Source organism: Ursus maritimus, unplaced genomic scaffold (genome assembly GCF_017311325.1).
Source record: "Ursus maritimus isolate PB19 unplaced genomic scaffold, ASM1731132v1 scaffold_16, whole genome shotgun sequence".
NCBI lineage: Eukaryota > Metazoa > Chordata > Mammalia > Carnivora > Ursidae > Ursus > Ursus maritimus.
In genome coordinates this window covers 5,024,333-5,048,732 of record NW_024424008.1, presented here as the reverse complement: position 1 = coordinate 5,048,732, position 24,400 = coordinate 5,024,333, and the positions used below count along the sequence as shown (strand labels likewise).

General features: G+C 39.3%; 1 protein-coding gene across 5 annotated transcripts in view; it reads left to right on the top strand.

The window, feature by feature from the left end:
* The first annotated feature begins 69 nt into the window (after positions 1–69).
* Positions 70–24,400, top strand: part of DENND5A (DENN domain containing 5A) — a 101,190-nt gene continuing 76,859 nt past the window's right edge. For 2 of the 5 annotated variants that reach the window (XM_040630769.1, XM_040630765.1), the window contains exon 1: positions 73–204. In XM_040630769.1, the coding sequence (XP_040486703.1) occupies positions 96–204 (109 nt within the window). In that variant the 5' untranslated portion in view covers positions 73–95. Of the gene's footprint in view, positions 205–10,112; positions 10,207–24,400 lie in introns of those variants that run through there. The other 3 variants (XM_040630768.1, XM_040630767.1, XM_040630766.1) reach the window with 3 other exon arrangements.

The following is a 24,400-nucleotide window of genomic DNA, read 5'->3' as shown; positions in this document are numbered from 1 at the left end:
GGCGGCGGGAGGGGCGGCCTGAGGGCGGGCGGGCGGGCGCCCTGGTGCGGGGGCTCCGCGCTCCGCACGGCCCGGCCCGGCTCGGCCCCGGCGCCATGAGCGGCGGCGGCGGCGGAGGGGGCTCGGCGCCCAGTCGTTTCGCCGACTACTTTGTCATCTGCGGGCTGGACACCGAGACGGGGCTGGAGCCGGACGAGCTGTCGGGTGAGTGCGCGCGGAGCCCGGGGCCGCTTCCCCGCGCCCGCTGCGGCCGGGGACCCTCGAGGAAACCTCCCCGCTTTGTCCCGGCAGCTGGGCGAGGGCCGCTCCGCAGCACCCGCGGCCGGCGCGGGGCAAGGGGGCGTCGGGCTGGAGGCGGGGAAGCGGGATGAGGGCTTCTGAGTCGGGAGGGTCCGAACGGCCCCCGCTGCCCCTCTGCGCCGTGGTCGTCTAGTAGGGGCCGAGGAGGAGGGGGAGGCGTTGTGTGTTCTGTCTGGTGAAGGCGGAGTGACTTAGTACAAGATGAAGGTAAGCCTGTTGTCGAGCACCCGCGAAGGAGGGCAGAAGGTATCCCACATCTCAGTGAAAGTAAGTTCCACCCAGACTTTAAAAAAAAACAAGGAGAGCAAAACAGAAACTTGTGAGTTTTTCTGGCCTCTTCCCAAGAAGCCAGTTCCTCAAAACCGTTCTAACTCAGCCCTGGCCTGGGCCCCTGGTCTGATAGGACATGAAGTAATAGAGTGAACTTGAGCCACATCAAGAAGGGTGAGAGCTCTCTTAGTCCTAGAAAGGGCCTGTACCACGGGGCCATGCCTCTTTTTATGAAAAGTAATTGGTGGCCGTTATGAGACCCTCATTTGTGAGTAAAAGGGCAGGGACCTAGTGGGAGAGGGTTGGGTAGTGATGCTTCTCAAGTCATCTTTCAAAGGGGAAGTGGTAGGAAAGTGAATATGGGGCCCAGATCAAATTTGACAAGAATTGCAGAAGAATGTCATAATTGTAAAATCCCCTTGAATTCCACTGCATTGTCATTGGAGCCTTTGAATTGCAACAGTTTTGAAAAAGTTTTTGTATGGATTGTCTGGTTTGCAGGTTTCATGTGAGTGGAGGTTTGTTGTGTCATCCTGATTTGATGAGGGATATTCCTTTCCAGTCTTTTGTCACGATGTATTCACCAGTTTCCCGAAAGTGATTATGCTAATGACTATTTTACCTTGCTTCAGAGATAACAGGACAGGGTTTTTTTGTTTGATTTTTTTGGTCACCAGAAAAATTCCAGTGTTTCTTATGAAAAAAAAAACTAAGTGCATACTTCATATGACAAAAATAAACCATCTTTTAAAAAACATGATAACTTGATGACCTTTAACAAGGTCAGAACAAATACACTATTTTCTCAAGTTAATACCAGATGGAGAAAAAAATCGTGAAGCAGTAATGCTATTAATACTAGGCCTTTTGTTGGGGAAGCTTTATTGTTTCAAAGTCACTTTTTTAGGTCTTCAAATTCTTACAATACAGATGTTAGTTTTTCATCTTTGTCTCATATTTATTAAATTTGTGACTTTGTGACGTAGTTGTTGGAATTCAGTTCATGATGTTGGAGCTGGGAGGGACCTCAGAGAGGAAAATGAGCCCCAGGAAGGACAGTAGGGCCTACATCCTGTTAGTTAATTGCCTGACTTTTGGTTTAGTGCTCCTCTCTTACACTAAACTGCATCTCATTGCCTGGTTGGGTCTTTAGAAAACATTAACATGTTGAGAAAGACTAAAAATAACACAGTTCTTCCCAGTAAAAGAAACTTTAAAATGGTGGAATACACAAGTGTGTGTGTGTGTGTGTGTGTGTGTGTGTGTGTGTTTAATGCTGTGCTTTTGAGTGTCTATTAAGTTATATAGAAATTTGATTTTAGGGACACCTGGGTGGCTCAATCGGTTAAACGTCTACCTTCAGCTCAGGTCATGATCCAAGGGTCCTGGGATCGAGTCCTGCATGGGGCTCTTTGCTCAGTGGGGAGCCTGTTTCTCCCTCTGCCTGCTGCTCCCCCTGCCTGTACTCTCTCTCTGACAGATACATAAATAAAATCTTAAAAAAAAAAAAGAAATTTGATTTTAGAAAATAAAGAGAATGGTTTGCAGATGATAAAGTGTAGGAATGAAGCTGGGAAATGATGTGTTAGTGAGAGCATGGGTTTTGCAGTTAAACAGTACCCCTCTTCAATATGTTGGCTATCTCTATGACTATGGGGCAAGTTAGATAACTCTGCTGGGATCTTCATCTATAAAAAAGGGAAGGTAAGTAAAAAGCATTTTGTCAAGTAGACACTCAAAAATGTTACTTTTCTTTTAGTGAATATCTGTTAATTATCTGTTTTTTCAGCAAGCTAAAATTATATCCCTGTAAAAGCTTATTGGGAGAATAAAGAAAGGGGTAATCAATTGTATAAAATGTGTGAAGAAAGAGTAATTTTTCTGTCTTTTTAAATGTGGTTGCAGTAGTGGAATGCCAAAGACCATTTATTCAGTAGGTGGCCTTTGTTCGAATGGGCACTGATTGAAGGATTTCTTTTTTTCCTTCATTTCATTTCTGGTGAGTTGGTAGGGGAATCTGGACTACCCAGAGGGAATCTGAATAAAATAAAAACAATACAAGTAGCTTTATGCAGGTTAGTCTTGGGACTCTCCAGGGTGCATTTTCTCTCCATAGCTGTCCTTATAGCTCTCAAACTGATGATGTCATAGTAAGTGAAACTGTAGGAAATTGTGAATTGCACCCAGGTCTTTAGGGAGGTACTGAGAAGTCTGTGTTCTCTCTATGCAAGTTAAGTTCTGTACTTCAGGTAGCTTCTGTACTCTTAAGCAAATCCAGAACGGGCAAATCAAAGCACGCACTTGTTCCTTCTAGTTTTGTGGAGAAGGATTAAGATTCATCCTCATGTTGCAACAATAAGCATAGAGCCTGCTGTGTTGAATATAAACTCAAATCACTGGATTTTATTGGACTGTCTCCCTGTCACTTCCCCTTTCTTTCAGACTTAAGCATTTAAGCAAGTCATATGCCTGTTTGTTGTGCAAGAAACTGTGGAAGGTATGAAAATTGTTTTCTGGTTAGTTGAGGAAGTATTTTGGCTTGGAGGGGGGGAGGTGATCAATGAATGAATCCTAAGTCTAGCCAACTTTAGGAAATAGTGGCTGCTTGTTAGCTTTTTGAGCTTGTCAGAGAGAGAAGCAAATCTGTAAGAATTGCCTTTGATTTATGTTTTCCATTCCTGTTGGCTCATCCTAAGTGGGGAGGCAGGTGGTAGTTGAGTCCAGTCCCTCTTTTACCCCTTTGATGGATGGATGTCCTGGGTATCTTTGTTTCCCCTTTTTCTTCTTGTGGTCCCCACCAGTGACTGCAGGAGAAGGCTTACCGTGAGATGGGATTCCTGAGTTTAACTTTCCCTGTCTGCCTGAGAATTAAGGTTCCAGGATACTTGTGACCTATTTCTTACTTTGGAATCTTTTTAAGTTCCTCTGAACTGACCTGCACCTAGTATTGAGATGTAAGTATTCTTGATTCATGCATCCACTACTCTAGTTTTCCCAGGCTCTGAGCAGAGGACCTTGCCAACAGTTGAAGAGAAAGGTCTGGGGATATAGACAGGATACAGGCCAGTGTCCTGTATGAGCCTATTTAGAATACTGAGAATATATTGAAATCATCTCTTAATGTCACCATTAGAAGAGAGGAAAAATGCTTACTGACTAGGAGAGTCAGAGGACTGGTGAGATCATATTCCTCCTTAACTATATTGAGCAGTGAATTTAGAACCTAAAATTCATGGCATGTCAAATGTGGAGGCACTCTTCAAGAGATTATATAACCTTCTGATTTTACAGATGAAGAAACTGAGGCCATGAGAAAGTTGGAGAACATTTTTTTCCCTTGCCACATTTCATTTCTCTTTTCTGCTATTTGAGTGATGCTTTGCAGTAATCTGTTGAGTAGAGGGGACAAGTAAAATATTTGTTTGGCAGGGGCAGGAGCAGACACGGCAATTTTTCTAGTGCAGGTTTCTGTTTCATGTTAAGGAAGAATACTATGTGTGATTCTCATGAGGGATGTCTTATATTTTTTAGCATTTTCTTTTCAGATAATTTCACACTGAGCATTGACATGAATAGCACAAAGAACTTCAGTACATCCTTTTTCCAGATTCACTGATTAACATTCTGCTCCATTTATCACTTGTATGTGTATGTTCTCTTTCTTACATGTACATATATATAAACAACTTCATTGGGATGTAATTCATATACCATATAATTCACACATTTAAAGTGTACAGTTCAGTGGTTTTTAGTATAGTCACAGAATTGTGCAGTCATCAGTATAGTCAATTTTAGAATGTATTCATCACCCCTCTCCCACCCTGCCCAAGACCCATACCCACTAACAGTCACTCCCCATTTCCTTCCAACTCTGTAACCCTCCTCAGCCCTAGGCAGCACTAATCTACTTTCGATCTCTATAGATTTGCCTGTTCAGGACATTTCATAAACGGAGTCCTATATGGTCTTTGTGACTGGCTTTGTTCATTTAGCACATTTTTAAGGTTCATCCATGTTATAGCATTTATCAGTATGTTATTTCTTTTCATGGCTGAATAATATTCTGTTGTAGGAGTATACCACATTTATCCATCCATTGATAGACATTGGATTGTTTATACTTTTTGATTATTATGAGTAATGCTGCTGTGAACATTTGTGTATATATATATTTTTTTAAGATTTTATTTATCTGAGAGAGAGAGCGAGTGAGCACAAGCAGGGGGGCAGCAGAGGGAGAGGGAGAAGTAGGCTCCCCACTGAGCAGGGAACCCTATGTGGGACTCTATCCCACCTGGGATCATGACCTGAGCTGAAGGCAGACGCTTAACCAACTGAGCTACTCAGGCACCCCTGTACATGTTTTTGTGTGGAGATATCTTTGCATTTCTCTTCGGTCTGTACCTAGGAGTGGAATTGCTGGGTCATATGGCACCTGTGTTTAACTTTTTGAGAAATTGCCAGACTGTTTTCCAGTATGAGTATACCTGTTTACATTCCCACTAGCAGTGTGTGAAGGTTCCACTTTCTCCATGTCCTCACCAATAATTACTAACTTTATTTTTGATTATAGACATCGTAATGGGTGTGAATATATATCTCCTTGTGGTTTGGATTTTCAGATCCCTGATGGCTAAGAAGGATATCTTATATAAAAGAAAAAAAAGAAGGCTATCTCTTTCCAGAGATGAAGTGGTTATAAAAAGCTTGATGAGCCAATTTCAAACAGGGAGTCAGTATGAGCTAATTTTTATTTTATTTTTATTTTCCTCTGCTAGTCTTTCAATTTTATGCAGATTCTCTCATGGTCATTGTATAAAGGCATCTCCGTTCTGAATCCTAGACTCCTAGCTGAAGCAAAACTCAAATCCTGGTAGCTTACCTCAAGCGTCTGTGATAAATTCCAGAGGTCAAAGTTGCTATATAGCAGGGGAAGATTTCCTAAGTTAGATCATATATTTCCTTTTTTAAAGTTGAGCAAAGGAGAAATCAAGAGAAGAGATCAACACACAGAAGACAGAGCAGTGCAAGGCATGCTGGGGCGCCTGGTTGGCTCAGTGGAAAGAGCATGCAACTCTTGATCTTGGGGTCATGAGTTCAAGCCCCACATTGGGTATGGAGCCTACTTAGAAAACTAAAAAAAATTTTCGGGGCTCCTGGATGGCTCATTTGTTAAGTGTCTGCCTTCGGCTCAGGTCATGATCCCAGCATTCTGGGATCGAGCCCCGCGTTGGGCTCCCTGCTCAGCGGGAAGCCTGCTTCTCCCTCTCCCACTCCCCCTGCTTGTGTTCTCTCTCTCGCTGTCAAATAAATAAATAAGATCTTTAAAAAAATATATTGAAAAAATAGAAAACTAAAAAAATCTTTTAAATTACACGCTAAATTTAGTCGAAGAGACTGTATATTCTTAAACATGAGAGAACCCCACTTTGCACTCCCTCAGGTAGGGAGGGTCACATCGAGGGTAAGTGGGATTTTACTTGAATGGCACTGGAGCCTTGCTCCTCTCTGCTTAGGAGGAAGTCCTAAGTTACAGTGTTTGGTGCTTAAACCAAATTCTCTTAGACTCTGCACGGTCCTTCCTTCCCTCCTAGATTAGAACAGTTTTCTTTGCCTAAGGCATCCTTTGGCAACGCCCATTTCCAGTTCTATATCCTTTTATAAACTTGTTTTCTGGCTAACTCTGGTGGATGGTATTCTTGGACTTGGCTTGGCTCCTCAATTCCTCTGCCATCCCTGGGTATGAATTACTGTCAAGGGGTCTTAAGGTCTCTCAGGCATCTAAGTGCACATCAGGGAACCTGCTGGATAAGGCATAGGATCCAGTGAAAGAGAAAGACTTAACCTTTTAGAAGCTGGTGACTTAGGGAACTCAGTGATTGCAATAGGCTATCATTGCCAGATTTTTAGATTTAGTTCTCAAAAGTTACTAAGTGGGACAGATAAGGGAAAAGCGTCTGTGTTCCAGATGTCCTGTGGTGACTGATTTTAGTTTGGAGTATATGGAACCCTGTATGGGTTTATGAGTGGCAGAGTCCTGTGGAAAATGAGAGGATGTGCCAGCTCTCGAGCTATTTTCAGTATGCGATCAGGTATGACTCCAGGAAGTAAGATGGGAACAGGTATAGTTTAGATCATCAAGTTTCTCCCACCTTAGTCTAATATCTGAGACCCTAAGAATAGTATCTTATACTTGGGATTTGTCATAGTTTCCTGTTAAAGATAGCCAGGTTATTACTATTTTTTTGTTCATCAGTGTGATGGGTAAGTCAAGTCAGAATTGCGCTAAGCCATCTGTGATCTGCTGTATTGGTGGAACTAGACTAGGGTTAGTCTAAAATAGAATTTTCATGGAGTGCTGAGAGTCCTAAGCAGGGAGAAGGTTTATGGAGGTTCCTTTTGTTAAGCTTCATTCCTCTGTGAGTGTGGGATTCCTTGGCTTCTAAAGTATTCCTAGTTGGCAAAACATAAATGAGTGTGCATTCATTAATAGCGGTCACAGAATTTAAAAAGTCAGAGCTAGAAATCAGAGACAGTCTGTCCATCACTTTTGACAGATGGTAATGATTAATATTAGTGACTTTATAGTTTCGCAGTGTACCTTTAATGAGTTTTACAGTTTTGTTCAGCCCTACTTGAAATATAATTTTTTGTCCATTGTCACCAGTCAAATTGGAAAGAACTGTTAGAATCCATGTCTTCTGTCTGCTGTCACACCATTGATGAGATTATTGTTTTTAGTTATCGATTTGGGAAAACTGAAACAACGACTTAATCATTGAATAGCAGAGCTATGGTGTGACCTCTTTAGTTTGGTCCCCAACCCACATTGCAGTAGAGGAGCTCTGTTGGGAGAGGAACCATGTCACTCATGGTCTGAATTGTAGTTAAGGCTGGTTATTTTACATGTATATTTTCCTGTCTACCCCACTCTTATCAGTTCTGGAAATGTCTTTCTTAGATCAAATAGTTACTAGGGCTTTGTTTCTAAGAAGTTCCCTTTTTGGTGTGGCTTTTTCAGGATGTTTAATGCTTTTTTGTCTGAGGTTTGTTTTCTTTGAAAAAAAGAAAAGGATTTGCATCTGTTAACCTCAGAAATCCCTCAGCGTAGGCTGTAGTTTGCATATTTTGTGGTTATAGTTTGGGGGCTGGCTGTGACTTCTGGTTTACCATATTCTGTATAACAAAAGAATGTTATGGGAAGCAACAAAGAAACTTCTGGGATTTTTAAAAGCAGGAAGACAGAGGAGGAAATGATTTAGAAATGATAATCATAAGCCACAATTTGTAAGTGGATAAAACCAATTTATAATAAATTACATGCATTTTTGTTATACATTAGAATTACTTTCCACAGGAATGTCAAAGGACTTGGTTCTTTTCTCAGTTGTGTTATCAGCTGATGTCTTTTTCTTTCTTTGTTTTTGCAGTTTTATTTATTTATTTTTATTTTTAAAAAATATTTTATTTATTTATTTATTTATTTATTTATTTATTTGACAGAGAGAGGGAGCACAAGCAGGGGAAACAGCAGAGGGAGAGGGAGAATCGGCTCTCCGCTGAGCAGGGAGCCTGATGCATCAGTACCCTGGGATCATGACCCAAGCTGAAGGTAGATGCTTAACCAACTGAGCGTCCCAGGCACGCCTGTAGTTTTAGAATAATGGCCCTCTGACACTGCTTTAGCCTAGTTGTGAAGACAGGTATTGATTATTTTTATATTGTTGAAGAAAAGTAGAGATTTTATTTTACGTTAGGTGTCCCTTTTCTTGTTTTTCTCAGAGTCTTTGACAATGACCATTAAAATTTTTCTTATTTTTTTTTTTACTGATAATAAAAACCATAGATCATTATAAAAATTAAAACATTACAGAGTTATGTTATAAATTCCTGTTGTCCTTGGGTTAGCTAGACAAATTTCTTAGCTTTGCTAAAAGACAGTGCTTTACATAATAGTTGCTGATAAAGATTTGTTCTATTAATTATGAAAGGATAGAGACTGCCTATTCAGATTTTCAAAGAATTGTATGTAATCATTTTTTTTTCTGATATAAAGCACAAGAGTTAACTTTTAGAATTCAAGCCAAGCTTCCACAACTTTTCTAAGTGCTGAATAAGTGATGAAATGTGGAGGTCTGTAGAAGAGAGGAATAGTATTGATTATTTTCCCATACTCAAAAAGTTAAGGGCCAAAGTCAGATTTAGAGGTAAGATGGTGATGGAAGAGGTGTTTTGTACCTCAGTCCATTTGTTTTATAATTTTTTTTTTAAAAGATTTTATTTATTTATTCGACAGAGATAGAGACAGCCAGCGAGAGAGGGAACACAAGCAGGGGGAGTGGGAGAGGAAGAAGCAGGCTCACAGCGGAAGAGCCTGATGTGGGGCTCGATCCCAGAACGCCGGGATCACGCCCTGAGCCGAAGGCAGACGCTTAACCGCTGTTCCACCCAGGCACCACTTGTTTTATAATTTTTAATTTATAAAGCTAAATTTTAAAAAATATAAAAAAATATTGTATTTATTTATTTATTTATTTTAGAGGGAGAACAGGGAGGGAGGGAGCGAGTAGAGGAGGAGCAGAGAGAGAGGGAGAGGGAGATAACCTCCAGCAGACTCTGTGTTGAGCGCAGAGCCCCATGTGGGGCTCTATCCCATGACCTCGAGATCATGACCTGAACTGGACCCAAGAGTCAGTCGCTCAACCCAGGCACCCCAATAAAACTAAATTTTATAATAGTTCAGACGAACCTGCCTTTTTTTTTTTTTTAATAAATCTGGTTTTAATTTATTTAACCAGTTCTATTGACTCAGGATCATGATCTCTTATTGGGAAAAACCAAAACAAATACCTGGAAGTATCACNNNCTGAACTGACAGTCATTCAGTTTGCTAACTCTGAGGTTCTGTGTGTCCAAATAGTATTTAATCCCTTTCTTTGCTAAGTAGTTACTTAATATTCTTCTCCTAGCCCCATTTTTTCACATCTGTATGAAACACATTATTTCCCCTGCATTTCTGTTGTGTGGAAAGTTGTATTTAAGCATTTGTGGCTTTATCTTCTAGAAGAATGTTTAGTGTTTTGTGGAGGATTGTTGGTCTGCTGATCTTGCTCTGTTGGCTGCTTAGCTCAGTTGGTTATGAGTGTGGTGCATTTAATGAGGCCAAGGTCATTGTGTCGGTCTCCATAAGGACCAGTTAGCTTTGTTCTATCTACTTTTGTGCTAGTGTCAGCTCACCATCCCACTGACAAGGACACTGTAGGTCATAGGGAACACAGGCAAGAAAGTGAGGTTAGAGTAGCATTTCATCCTTGTTGCAATAGATGATAATTAAATTACTAGGTGTTTGTTTATTGAATACACTTCAGTGCCAGGTATGAGATGGCATTATCCCCATTTTACAGATTAGGGACCTAAAGTGCAGAGAATTTAAATAATGTGCCCAAGATCATATAGCAAGAATTGGAAGCCTGTTTTCCCTGTCTCCAGAGTCCTCTACCACACTTTTCTCTTATTAAACGACCAACCTGATGATAGGACCCTTGTTTGCATAGATGAGTGAGATACAGTTGCTGTCCTTGAGCTCATGTCTTCTGAGGAGGCCTGCATATGAATCAGTTAACTTCAGAAAAGGTCAGTTCCTTATGGTGTGTTGTTGGGGTTCAGGAGAGGGAACGAGTTCTGTTCTCTAGCTTTGTACTTTATGTCTTGCAGAATTTACTACAGAGGGCTTAGCTCTGGGTGTGACCCTGAATAAAAAGATAATCTCTCTGATTTATTCATTGATTAATTCAGTGCTCATTTAGTATGTGCAAAAACACCTCTGGACCTATACATAAATTATAGAATCTGAGGGTTGGAAAAAACAAACATGTTTGAAGATCATGGTATTTTTCTCTCTCTAAAAATAAAACTTTGAGTTATAAAATACACACTCCTTATAGGAAATTTAGAAATTATAGAAAGGTACAGAAATAAGTGACTCATAATTCTTGTATCCAGAATTAAGCCGTTAGTATTTTGATGTCTTTATGTAGTTCCTTCTAGTTTTTAAACATTTTTATTGCAGTATAACTTAAACACAGATCCTAAGTCTACAGCTTGATGTATTTTTATATATGTATGCATGTGTGTAACCATCACCCAGATCAATTCTTTCCAGTTTTTACTATGTGTGGGTGTATACTTCTACATATTGTGATAAAGTGAAATGTAAAATTTTGTGTTTTGATTTTTTTCACTTAATGTTCTATCATGAATATTTCTCAATGTCATGAAGTATTCTCCTGAAATTTTGTTGATACCAGTGAAGAGTTAATTACAGGGAGCAGAAACTCATTCAGATAAGCTAAAGTAAAAAGGGGATTTCTTTCAAATTCTAACATGTAATATATTTATAAGTAACATCTTAAAAGAATATCCAACATAAATATATGGAATATTTCAAATTTTCCTTTTTTCGATATCCTCATTCATATGTTTTTACACTTACAGGAGTCATTCTATAAGGTTAATTGCTAAAACTAGACTTTGTTGAGTCTGAGAAGTGCACATCTTAAGTTTTAATAATATTGTCAAATTTCCTCCTCAACAGTTTAGATTCACCGCAGTGTTTAAGATTCCAGTTTCTCTACGTCTGTAATAAATGTTAGGACTTTTCTAAAATGTTTCCAGTCTGCTAGGAAGAAAATATCTTGTTTTCATCTGAATTTAATTATTGGTGAGGTTGAGCATCTTTTCATATACTTTATGTACATTTGTATATTTCTTCTATGAATTACCTCTTCAGGTTTTTTCTTCATGTTTCCATTGTGTTGATTATCTTTTTTTCATTGATTTGTGGAAATTGTGTATTAGGAATATTTTGATTGTCAGGAAATAAATCAGAGCTTCAAAAATACATGTACAGTAAAATATACATGTACAATAGTATATATTTATAAATTGGGATCATAAGAGAAGTGTATTGTGTATATACTGCCTTTTGAATATATTACTATATGTCAATAATTTTCCCATGGCATTAAAAGTGTCTTGAATAATCTCATGCTATTAAATAGTCTTCATAAATATAATTTTAATTGTTACTTAATTCCAAAGTATGGGTGAACTGTAAAATTTTTTTTGAACTAAAATTTTTAGTGATTATTTGGCACTTGGGTGGTTTATACTTTATTATAAATTATTTTACACTTTAATACTTTATATAAATCTTGAGTATCCTATTTTTGCTTTAATGTAAATATTTTGACATTATTAAGCCAAATTAAATGAATCTTTAAACACATTTCACATGTAGTGATAAATTTCTTCTCAGAAGTGCTGTTCCAATTAATGCTCGCCCCTAGTTTGCCATTATTTAGTCATATATATATGTATATATTGTTTGGTGGGGATGGTGTATTACACATAACATAAATTTGGCTTTTGGCCACATTGCTCATATCTTCACATCCCTTCTCCTCTATGTCTTCTCTATATGTCTGTCTTGCAAGGATACTTAGCATTGGATTTAGGGACCACTCGGCTAATCCAGGATGATTTTCTTATCACAAGATCTTTGATTACATCTGTTACCTTTTCAAATAAGATAACATTACAGGTTCTGGGGATTAGGATGTAGACATATTGTTTTGGGGGGCCACCATTCAACCTACAGAGTGTCTATAAGGTAGGTTTTAAATTTACTCAGCTGTGAGCAAGGAGCAGACAGGAGTAAAAAGGAGATCCCAAGAAGAATGGTTAAGGAGAAAAGAGACTAATATCACCAGTGTTCTGTACTGTTACTATACTTGATATTCAGAGATTAGGATTCAGAGATAGGATTTTAGTATAAAAATGACTAAGAGTCTAAATTATTTGACACAAGCCACGTAACTCACAAAAGTCAAGCTTCTGCTATGGCAGAACATTCTTATCTATAATAAAAATATTTACTAGCACTGCGATGCTAGAACCAGTATCTACTGAACCAGTCAGATTCATTGTCATCACCATCAGTAATCATCACTATCACCTCTAATACTTTTGTTTATGCTGTATTTATTCTTTATTATTATTTTAAAAATTCAAATATAGTTCGCATTGTATTCTTTTTTAATTTGAGTATAGTTGACATACAATGTTACATTAGTTTCAGATGTAGAACATAGTGATTTGACAAGTTTATACATTATGCTATGCTCGCCACAAGTGTAGTTACCATCTGTCACCATACATCAGTATTACAATATCACTGACCGTATTCCTTATGCTGTGCCTTTTATTCTCATAACTTAATCATTCCATAACCTGAAAACTGTATCTCCCATTCCCTTTCACCCATTTTGCCCATCCCCTCATCCTCCTCCCCTCTGGGAGCTATCAGTTGTTCGTATTTGTAGGTCTGATTCTGCTTTTTGTTTGTTTATTCCTTTTTTTTTTAAGATTCTGCATATCAGTAAAATCATATGATATTTGTCTTCTTATTCTGACTTATTTCACTTAGCGTAATACCCTCTAGGCCCATCCATGTTGTCTCAAGTGGCATAATCTCATCCTTTTTCATGGCTGTGTAATATTTTAGTGTGTGTGCGCAGACACACACACACACACACACACACACACATCCCATTTTCCTTATCATTTGTCTATTGATGGACACTTAGATTGCTTCCTTATCTTGGTTATTGTAAATAATGCTGCAGTAAACATAGAGGTACAGTATTTATTCTTTTAAAATAGTCAACATAGGTCTCTTAGAAGAGAAGCAAGAGCTGGTTAGAATTTCCAAACCTTTCATTTTACGGAGGAAGGAAGTGTGCTGGAAGGGTTCTGAATAACTTATCTAAGTCTCACAGCTGGTTAGTGTCAGAGCTGGGACTTGAGTTTGGGGTTCCTTAACTCTTGGTTGAGTGTTTTTGCATGATATATACAGTATACAAGCTGCACAAACTGATAAAGAAGGAAAGATTTGTGATTATTTATTTTTCTTCCTTAAAGCTGGGGTTTCCTACTGTGGCAGCGAAGGAAACAGGGTAGCCTAAAAGCTATATCTGTCACATGGATTTGAAACCCAGATCCTCCATTTACTATTTGCGTGATGGTGGGCAATTTACTTCTCTGTGTTTAAGTTTCTTCATCTTTAAAGTGGACATGGAATCTATCTCATAGGGTTGTTGTAGGATTAAAGGAGGTGATACATTAAATGGCTTGGGATAGTGCCTGGTACATGATGAGTATGCATTAAGTGTTTTCACTATTACTAACATTTTTCTTTGCATCATTTAACTATATAATTTTGACATTGATGCAAAGTGGCGAAAGAGTAATAATACTACATACATTCTCATTTGGGCCTGTTAACAACCACATGAGGTAAGTTCTGTTATTATTCACACTTTATATGTGAGGACACTGATGCACGATATGGTTAAATAACTTGCCTGAGATTATTTAGCTAATATTTGGGAAGATTGGTATTCAAACTCAGATCTGTCAGAATCAGAGTTCACTTTTTTTAAGAATTAAACTTTATTGATATCAATATAGAACACGGTGAAGTGCACATATCCAAGTGCACACCGTGATGTATTTTCACAAACTGAGGTGTTGCCAGCACCCCAGAATCCTTTCTTGTGCCCCTTCTGGTCAGTATTTGCTCTCTCACCTACCAAAGGTAGTCACTGTTCTGACTTCTAACAGCATGGATTACTTTTGCTTGTCTGTACTTTCATATAAATATAATAAAACGCTGTGGTCTTTCGTGTCTGGTTCTTCTGCACAACATCACGTTTGAGAGATTCATTCATATTGTTATAAGTACTTTTAGATTGTTCATTCTCACTGCTGTATAGTTTTCCATGGTGTATCTCTACCACAGTTTCTCTCTCACTTCTGTTGATGACACTGCGGGTAGTTTCTAGATTTTGAGTATTAACAATAGTGATATATTATGAATATTCCTGTATGTGCCTTTTTTGTGAACATGCCTTTTGGTCTGTTGGGTGGCTATTTACCTATAAGTGGAATTGCTTGCTGGGTCATAAGTATCTGTTCAGTTTCAGTGAGTACTGCCATACTGTTTTCCACTGTGGTTGTACCACTTTCCCTTCTCACCTGTAGCATAAGAGTATAGGTTGCACCCTGTCCTCATCAATACTTGGCATTTTCCTTCCTTTTTATTTTAGCCGTCCTGGTGGTTGTGTAGTGGTATTGCATTACACAAATTTGCATTTTTCTGGATGACTAATAAAGTGGAGCACTTCTCAAAAGTTTACCAGACATTTGTATACCCTCTTTTTAGAAGTAAACAAGTCTTTTGCCATTTTTCTTTCAGGTGGTCTTTTTTTTCCTTATTGATTTAATGGAATTTTTTTATATGCTCTGTATATGAGTCTTCTGTCAGTTATATATTCTGAAAATATCTCCTTCTAATTTGTTTCCTTTTCATTCTCTTAATGGTGACTTTTGAAGAACAAAAAATATCCAATTTATCACTTTTCTCTCTTTATGTTTAGTGCATTTTATGTTCCGTTTAAGATCTGTTTGCTGTTGCAGAGTCACAAAGATGTTCTGTGTTTCCTACTAAAGGCTTTATTGTTCTGTCTTTTGCATTTAGATTTGCAGTCTCAGAGCTAACCCTCTTAATCACTATACTGTGACACTACTCTGTGCTGCCCGTGTGCGCGGGCATGCGCATGGACGCCACTTTTCAACGTTCTACAGAGTGGAAGAGAAACATTTCCATTGCTGTCACAGCTGGGCCTGTAGTACAACAACGCTTTGATATGACCAAATACAGTGCTTTTGATAGACGTTTAGTTAAACAAATGCTTGTCTTTGTGCTTTGATTTAGTACCAGCTGGTAAAATTTTAGTGTTTAGGAAACTGTAAAAGAAAAAAATTACTATAAGATGTCTTTTTTTTTTTTTAAAAGATTTTATTTATTTATTTGACAGAGATAGAGACAGCCAGCGAGAGAGGGAACACAAGCAGGGGGAGTGGGAGAGGAAGAAGCAGGCTCCCAGCAGAGGAGCCTGATGTGGGGCTTGATCCCACAACGCCGGGATCACGCCCTGAGCCGAAGGCAGACGCTTAACTGCTGTGCCATCCAGGCACCCCTAAAAAAAATTACTATAAGATGTCTTAAGGGTAAAGTGAATTCACCTCTGTTATTGAAGGTAACCTGACAGGAGGCTCCCACATTCTTAAATCTCCTTGTACACTCTAGGGGAGGTGAGGGGGTGATCCTTTATTATAAACCGTGTTTTGAAATTTGGCCATAGGGATATGTTAGTGCTAGTGTTCTTGGTACAGCCCCGTTTGCTGCTCTGGGCTCTGCTTTGGGCAGATACATGTTGTCCGTTTTATGCAGTGGAGGCTTCCTTCTTGGGAAGAATTTGGGAATTCCCAGGGCATTTCTGTGTCATTTTCATGGTTAAAGATTTAAAGGTGACTCTTGCATGTATGGCTGTCCTTTTGGGAGGAAAGGAGGTAATATTTGTTGAATAGTTCTTGTGCTCTGTACAAGTATGTCCCTTTACATACGTTAACTCAGTCCCTCAATAGGCCTATGAAATAAGCATTATTATCCCTATGTTAAAGATGAGGAAACTGAGATTTATTGAAGAGAGACCTTGGGCAGGTTACTTAAAATTCAGGAAGACATGCAACTAGTATTTGAATCTAGATTTGCCTGTGTTTAAAGTCCAGTTTCTTCTGCCACAGTGTATGTATAACAGGACATACTGCAGTACCTTCCTAGCTTCATCTGAAGAGAGACCTTTGCGGATTTGTGAGCCTCATCTGCCCAGAGAGGAGATAAAGATTTATTCAGAAGTGTTCATGAATTCCAGGAGGCGTTGGTTTTTAATGATAATTTTTAAAAAAGATTTTATTTATTTGAGAGAGAGTGAGTGAGAGAGAGCACGAGAAGGAGGAGAGCCAGAGGGAGAAGCAGACTCCCCGCTGAACTGGGAGCCTGACATGGGGCTCCATCCCTGGACTCTGGGATCATGACCTGAGCCGAAGGCAGACGCTTAACCGACTGAGCCACCCAGGCGCCCCTTTAACGATACATTTTTCTGTCTCTATAGCACTTAGTACAGAGCCGTGTAAATAGTAGGAACTCAGTCAAGATTGATAAATTGCTTGAGCATGGAATAATGTAGTAATGTAGTAGAATGGCTGAGGGTGTGGTAGACAAGTTCTCTATCCTGTGGTGGCTGAGTGGGGAAAACATCACTGTGCTTATATTTATAGCTTGGATTTGGTGGGAGGGTGTGTGAGTAAGATGGGAGGCTTTGGGTGAATTGTTTTAAGTGTCTTGCACATTCAGTAAATATTTGTGGGTTGATATGTTGTTGAATTATGGGGATATTTTCACCTCGAGGAAGAATTTAAATTTTTGGCTTACGCATTTTCTTCTATTTCTCTGTGGTAGCAGAGGTGTATTCATTTTTAGAATTCTTCTTTAGCCTTATTTTGTAATAGATTGGCTAATTCAGTTTTTGCTGCTGTGGTAAAAAGAACTATGTTATAATTAGCATCTCTGCTTCCTCTAACAGTTTTATGGATTTGTTTTGAAGAACCTAAAAAGAAACAAACTTAAAGAAATGTTAATTGTACTAAATATTTCTTCAAGAAGGGCATTTAATGCTAGGTAGTATTCTAAATGTGAAATCCCAAATAACCACATTGGAAAAAGAAATCTCCAAGACTGAAATGGCCCCAGAAGCTCCTCGCTGCATTGTCATGGTAAATCATCTATAGATTGGAAAGGGTAGAACTGAATTATAGAGGAGACCCAAACCTGAGACCATTAAGCATTTATATAGGAGCGTTTAATTTCTCTGAATGAATTCAAGTCTCTCTCTCTCTTTTTTTTAAATTTATTTATTTGTTGGGGGGCGGGGCGGAGAGAGCTTGCACGCCCACAAGCAGGGGGAGTGGCAGGCAGAGGGAGAAGCAGTCTCCCAGATGAGTAAGGACTGATGCAGGACTCTATCCCAGGACACTGGGATCATGACTTGAGCCAAAGGTAGACACTTAAATGACCCAGGCGCCCCCAAATTCAAGTCTCTTGACCCAAACAAATTATACCCCAGAGTTCTGTAAGAGTATTGGGATGAGATCATTTAGTTGCTGTCAGTCACATCTAAGGCATATAGAATTACCACAAAAAGACATATTTTCAATACTGAGAAGGTAAGACCTTGACATTTCTAGTCAAAATCTAGAATGGTTTATTAAGGATATGGAATGAGGATTTCAAAAAGAAAACTGATTTTTAAGAGCCAACACAGGCCCACTAAGATCATGTTAGGTCAGACTAACTACATTTTCTTTATTAAGGGGGAATAGACTGGTAGAAGAGGAGAATAACTGGCACCACCATTTTTGGATTCAGGAATGGTTTGATGGGAATGATTAGGATATACGTGGGGATAAGAGACAGATTTGAGCTGTATGATGAAGCAGGTGATGCATAAGTAGCAGTACAGAAAGGAGATGTTCTGAAAAAAAAGATGTGACTTAATAGCAACACTAAAATGTAAGGCTTTTAGTTGGCTGCAACTTTATGTCAAAAAGTTGTGACGGGGAGCCTGGGTTGCGCAGTCGTTAAGCGTCTGCCTTCGGCTCAGGGCGTGATCCTGGCGTTCTGGGATCTAGTCCCACATCGGGCTCTTCCGCTAGGAGCCTGCTTCTTCCTCTCCCACTCCCCCTGCTGTGTTCCCTCTCTCGCTGGCTATCTCTCTGTCAAATAAATAAATAAATAAATAAATAAATAAATAAAATCTTTAAAAAAAAAGTTGTGATTTTAGCTTGCATTAATAGATACTGTCAGAGAAGTGGATAGTCCTGTTTTAAATGATGTTAATTAGACCACACCTAAATAGAATACTGATTCTAGTTCTAGGAGCTAGGGAGGTCAGGGAACTGAAAACCATGTCGTACATTCAAAGGAGCAGACTTGTTTTATGACCAGTGAATGGCTCTGACAATAGGTCCCACAGAAGAGTTTCAGAAGATCTTGGAGTTGCAGAATTGGCAACATTGTTGGAATACTGTAGATTTTGATAGCACTCACTTGAATAAATGTAGATTGGCTAATCAGGCGAAGAAGCCTATGAAGGTCATTCTAAGCAGAGAATACATTTAAAAAAGAATGAAGGCAGCTTGATAAAACATGCCATATTTTAGGAACTACAAGTGAGTTGGTGTGGATAATGTCTAGAGAGGGAGAGAGGGGTTGGGTAGGAGGTAAGACTGGGAAGTTGGCAGGTGCTTTATTGAAGGTGGAGGAACTAGAGCCCAGAAGATAAGACTGATTTGCATAAGGTTTGATTGAATTGAACCGGGAGGAATTCCAGGCTTTTTTACTTCCCTTGAGAGCGCTCTCATCGCTGGGGCGCCTGGGTGGCTCAGATGGTTAAGCATCTGCTTCCTGCTCAGGTCCTGATCCCAAGGTCCTGGGATGGAGCCCCTCTTGCTGGGCGGGGAGCCTGCTTCTCCTTCTGCTGTTTCCCCTGCTTGTGCTCTCTGGCTCTCTCTGTCAAATAAATTTTAAAAAATCTTAAAAAAAAAAAAAAAGGAGCTCTCTCATTCCCTTACTTTAGGTGTGTGGTTTTAGGTTTACTTTAAAATGGTCAGGGTATGCCCTCTGTTTATAAAAGGATTCTAATCACACAGGACTATCTTTTACATTCTTTAGCAAGCTAAAGAAACTTATCAGAAAAACTATGATCTGTAAGCAGTAGATTGAAGAGGTATAAACAATCCCAGTTATTATTATTACTTTTTAAAAAGATTTTGTTTGTTTGAGAGAAAGAGAGACAGGGAGAGGGCGATCCCAGGACTCTGGAATCATGACCTGAGCTGAAGGCAGATGCTAAACCCACTGTGCCACCCAGGTGCTCCATCAGTTATTATGGTTTTAACTTTTAGAGACAGGCAGGCTATAGTCTAGGTTATGCTAGAATCAAGAACTTTTCCCACTTTACCATGCTATTTGCTTAGAAGAGCATTTTTTTCTTTGCCTGGTTCAAATGATAGATGCTAGGATGAACACTTGAAGCTATAGTGACTAGCAGTTAACAGCTGTGCCAAGAAGATGTGTTTATCAAGACCTTGTGATAATTTTGGTTGTGACTGATGTGGTTGTAGCTTATTGTTCCACTGCAGGCTGGGTTGAATTTCATGCGAAGCAGGTTCTTGAGGCCTCCTTGCTTGTTTCTTAGTCAGGGCTCTATCCAAGGTTGGTATCTAGCCTATATACCGTATGTATATGGCTAGTCTTTGTTCTCATAGGTTGGTGTCCACACTGCTCTGATAGTTAAGTATTTTGAAAATCATGTCTATCTCTAACCATCCCTCTTCCCCTATCATAACCCAGACCTGAAGTTTCTTTAATTTGTTTGTGGTTTGTTTATACAGAGAAATTGTCTTTTTCTCCTCATGCTCTTAACTTTATTAAAAAAAAAAAAATTCCTAGAAACATTTTTTTTTCCCTATTGAAGACCATGATATAGTATTTTCCTTTACATCCACTTAGTGATTTAAAATCTAGTTTCAAGTGCGCCTGGCTGGCTGAGTTGGTTAAGCGTCCCAGTCTTGATCTCAGGGTTGTGAGTTTAAGCCCCACTTTGGGCTCCCCACACAGTATGGAGCCTTCTTAAAAAAAAACAAAAGCAAAACTGTTTTCAGACATTTATAAGACAACCAAGGAAATTTGAACACTGACCAGAGATTTGTCATTAAAGATTTTTTTTGTCAAAATTTCCTAGGTGAGGGGCACCTAGATGGCTCAGTTGGTTAAACCTCTGACTCTTGATTTTGGCCCAGGTTGTGATCTCGGTTGTGAGGTCAAGGCCCCCATAGGGCTTTGCACTCAGAACGGAGTCTGCTTAAGATTCTGTCCCTCTGTCCCCCCCCGCCGACAGTTAACACTCACTCTGTCTGTCTCTCTCTCCTTTTTAAAAGATTTTATTTATTTATTTTTCAAAGAGAGAAAGACCACAAGCAGGCAGAGCGGCAGGCAGAGCAGGCAGAAGGAGAAGCAGGCTCCCAGAGGAGCACGGAGCCCGATGCGGGACTCGCTCCAGGACCCTGGGATCATGACCTGAGCCAAAGGCAGACGCCTAACAGACTGAGCCACCCAGGTGTCCTGAGTCTTTTTCTCTTAAAAAAAAAAAAAATTCTAGGTGTATTCATCATATTATGATTATATTAAAAGGAATAAAGGCCTTTTAGAGGCACATGTTGAAATAGAGATAAAATGATATGTCTAGGTTTGCTTTAAAATAATTTGGTATGGGAGAGTACAGATATAAAGTAAGATTGGACATGCATTGATAATTATTAAAACTGGGTGATGGATACATGGTAATTCATTGTAGTTTTCATAATAAAAAGCTAGGGGCGCCTGGGTAGCATAGTAGGTTAAGCTCTGGACTCTTGGTTTGGCTCAGGTTGTGATTTCAGAGTTGTGAGATGGAGGCCTCCCCCTACCCAGCACTGCACTCAGCAGGGAGTTTACTTAATACTCTCTCTCTCTCTCTCTCTGCCCCTCCCTGCCCCCACTGTCTCTCCCTCCCTCAAATAAATAAATCTTAAAAAAAAAAAAAAAAAAAAGCTTTGTCCTCCAAAAACACCTCTGCATTAATAAAATTGTAGTTAGGGTTTTAAAAATTCTTCAAGATGTATTATTGGTGGTTATAACTTCTGATTGCCTTACACTAATTAGACTAATATACTTCCAGCCAAAGACAAAGAAATTTGACCTTTTAGTAATGTTTTCACATATATTTCAATACAGCTTTTTGAAATATTAAAAATGATACCCCTATCCTATCCTTACTATTTCCTTTATTGGCCTCTAGGTGGGAGCCATTGTCCCAAAAAAAGTTTTATCAACCTTGTTTGTATCTAGATTTCTTCTTCTTTTTTTTTTTCTTAAGATTTTATTTATTTACTTAGCGCGTGCCAGTGCATGCATGCACAGGGGAGGAAGAGGGCCACAAGGAGAGAGAGAATCCCCAAGCAGGCTCCCTGCCGAGTTGGAAGCCCATCCCCGGGCTCCATCCCAGGACCCTGAGATCATGACTCCAGCTGAAATCGAGAGTCAGGTGCTCAGCTGACTGAGCCACACAGGTGCCTCTGTATCTAGATTTCTTAACTGTAATTAATAAATGTTTTTCATTTTCTTTCTTTTCCTATGTGTGTTGCTTTAATGGTTAGATTATATTCCATTGTGTTGATGTACCAAACTATTATCTTGTTATGTATTTACTTTTCTTTTTCTCGTAGTTGTAAATAGCTCTACTGTGAGAAATTGCTTTATTTATTTAGCTTAAAGATTTTATTTACTTATTTGTCAGAGAGAGAGAGGGAGCATAAGCAGGGGTAGTGGCAGGCAGAGGGAGAAGCAGACTCCCCACTGAGCAAGGATCCTGATGCAGGACATGATCCCAGCACCTGGGATCATGTCCTGAGCGCAAGGCAGACTCTTAACCAACTGAGCCAACCAGGTGTGCCGAAATTGCTTTTTCCCCCCCTTTAAAAAAAATGCTACTGGGGTGCTATTTTAGTGGTTGGTTTTTTTTTCTTCCCCTGGTGCCTTTTGGGTGGAATTTTAGTTGATTTAGCAAATTAAAGGGTATGGATTTTTTTTAAAACAGCTTTTATGATGTCATGCTAGTTTGGTTGAGCTTGTGTCAAAGGTGTCACTGTGTGGGTTGGAACCTTTTCAGTGTTTAATTCTCTGACTCCCATACTAAAGTTTTAAGGCATTAACAGTCTGGAGAAAAAGAATAATTTTTGTTCACTTCAAAAGAATTGAGCTTTCATTGAAAACAGGTGGAAGGATGGAAATGAATTAACTGTAAATCTTGCCTTTAGTGAAGTCACAGTTCAGTACAGTACTGCCATTTAGTTCTGTCAGAGAGTACACGATACTGGGTAGGGAGAACAGTCACATATGTTGGCAGTGATTAGGGAAAGCTGCATAATATAGGCAGTTTCAACAAAGTCTTGAAGAGTAGGAAGGACTTAGATGTAGAGGATGTGAATAGGAATGGGTAAGAGGTGGATCAACAAGGAACTCTTGGGCATATTTAGGTACTGTGCTATTCAGAGGATAGTAATGGAGGCTAGGGGGAAGAAATAACAAGGGTGTGTCAGATAGATTGTATGACAAAAGAATAGTGGGGGAATGGAGAGATGATGGTATTTGACTGTAACAGCTTGAAGACTGTTAGCTGCCTCTCTTGCTTCATAAATAACTCATTTGCAGGAAAATGGTTACCCTGTTAGTCATTCTGCTAGGGTCCTCAGTTTAGCATTTAGCAGGCGTAATGGTTTTTCAGGAAAAGGAGGATCAGTGTTTGTAGGGTTGTTGATCTAAATGGAACGGATTCATTTTCAGAGTGTGTCCAGACAGGAGAGCATGAGAGCTACAGAAGATGTTGGAGGAGAGCGAGAACTGAGGTGGAGAAAGGTGGAGAGAAAGAACTGACATAGCATTTGCTCCTCTGGCTCTAAGAAGTTGTGGGTTTTCACCTAAAGCTTTAGCAACAGTGGTGGCTTTAAGTCTTGGTTTTCTTCCAAGGACTGGTAGAAGGCCTTAGCCTCATGTCTTTCTGCTCTTACTAAGCTCACTTAACTGTCAGGTTGTCTCATCCCCCCTTCTCCACCCTTCTCCACTGGATCTCTTCCATTCCAGCTACAAGAGGCTCTGAGGGGTCATCTGTTAGAGGGTCCTAACTGCTGGAGGGTAGGGTAGCTTGGAGATTGATGTGGCTTGGTGCAGTGAAAGGATCCAGATTTGGGGTTGCCTTTAGTTAGGGAGTAACCCTCTCATGACCTGTGGGTTGAGAATACTGCTCTGTGTTATAGTAGAGAATTTGTGGTTTTATGGCTTTTTAGATTTTTTGATGAAGATTGCTTACCTGTAGACTGTTCCTTTCCTTATACCAAAACTGTACTTCTTGACTGCTCTGAATTCTAATGTTGTAAGAGACATCTACTCGAGTGTAGTAGGTGAAAAGAGTATTAGACTAGGATGTCTGGTTTCGTGTCCTACTTGCTGAATGATTTATTATCTCTGAGCCAGTTTCCTTCTCTGTAAAATCTCTCTTAGGATTGTGATGAAACTTAATGAAATAATATATGTGAAAGTGGTTTCAATGGATTCAAAGTGGTACATATATATTTTTCTTTTGCATTAAAGGTTTCTCATTCCATATAATACAAAGAGGAGCAGATGTGCAGAGTAGTTGCAGTACAGAAGTTAGGAATTAGTATCCTAAATCTGAATTAAAAAGTATCTTCTTCATCAGCCAGGAGAAATGCACTATTAAATTATTTATATTCTTTAGTGTAATCACCTTATCATAGAGATTATATATGGTCATGGTAGGAAGTTCAGAAAATACAGAAAAGTATAAAGAAAAAAATAGCAATCACCCATACTTCCACTTTCCAGAGGTCATATAACCACATTTAATATTTTGTGTATTCCTTTTTATAATTTTTTCTGAGTTAAATTATTTAAAATATATATTTCAAGCAAGCTATCATTCTTTGTAATTTATAAGGAAGTTATTGCCATAGGTGCATAAGAACATCTATTTCTTTTCTTTTTTAAAAAATATTTTCCTGGGGGATGCCTGCAGTGGCTCAGCCAGTTGAGCAGCTGCCGTTGGCTCAGGTCATGATCCTAAGGTCCTGCGATCGAGTCCTGCATCAGGCTCCTTGCTCAGCGGGGAACCTGGTTCTCCCTCTGCCTGCTGCTGCTCCCCCTGCTTGTGCTCTCTCTCTCTCTCTCTGATTTAAAAAAAAAAAAAAA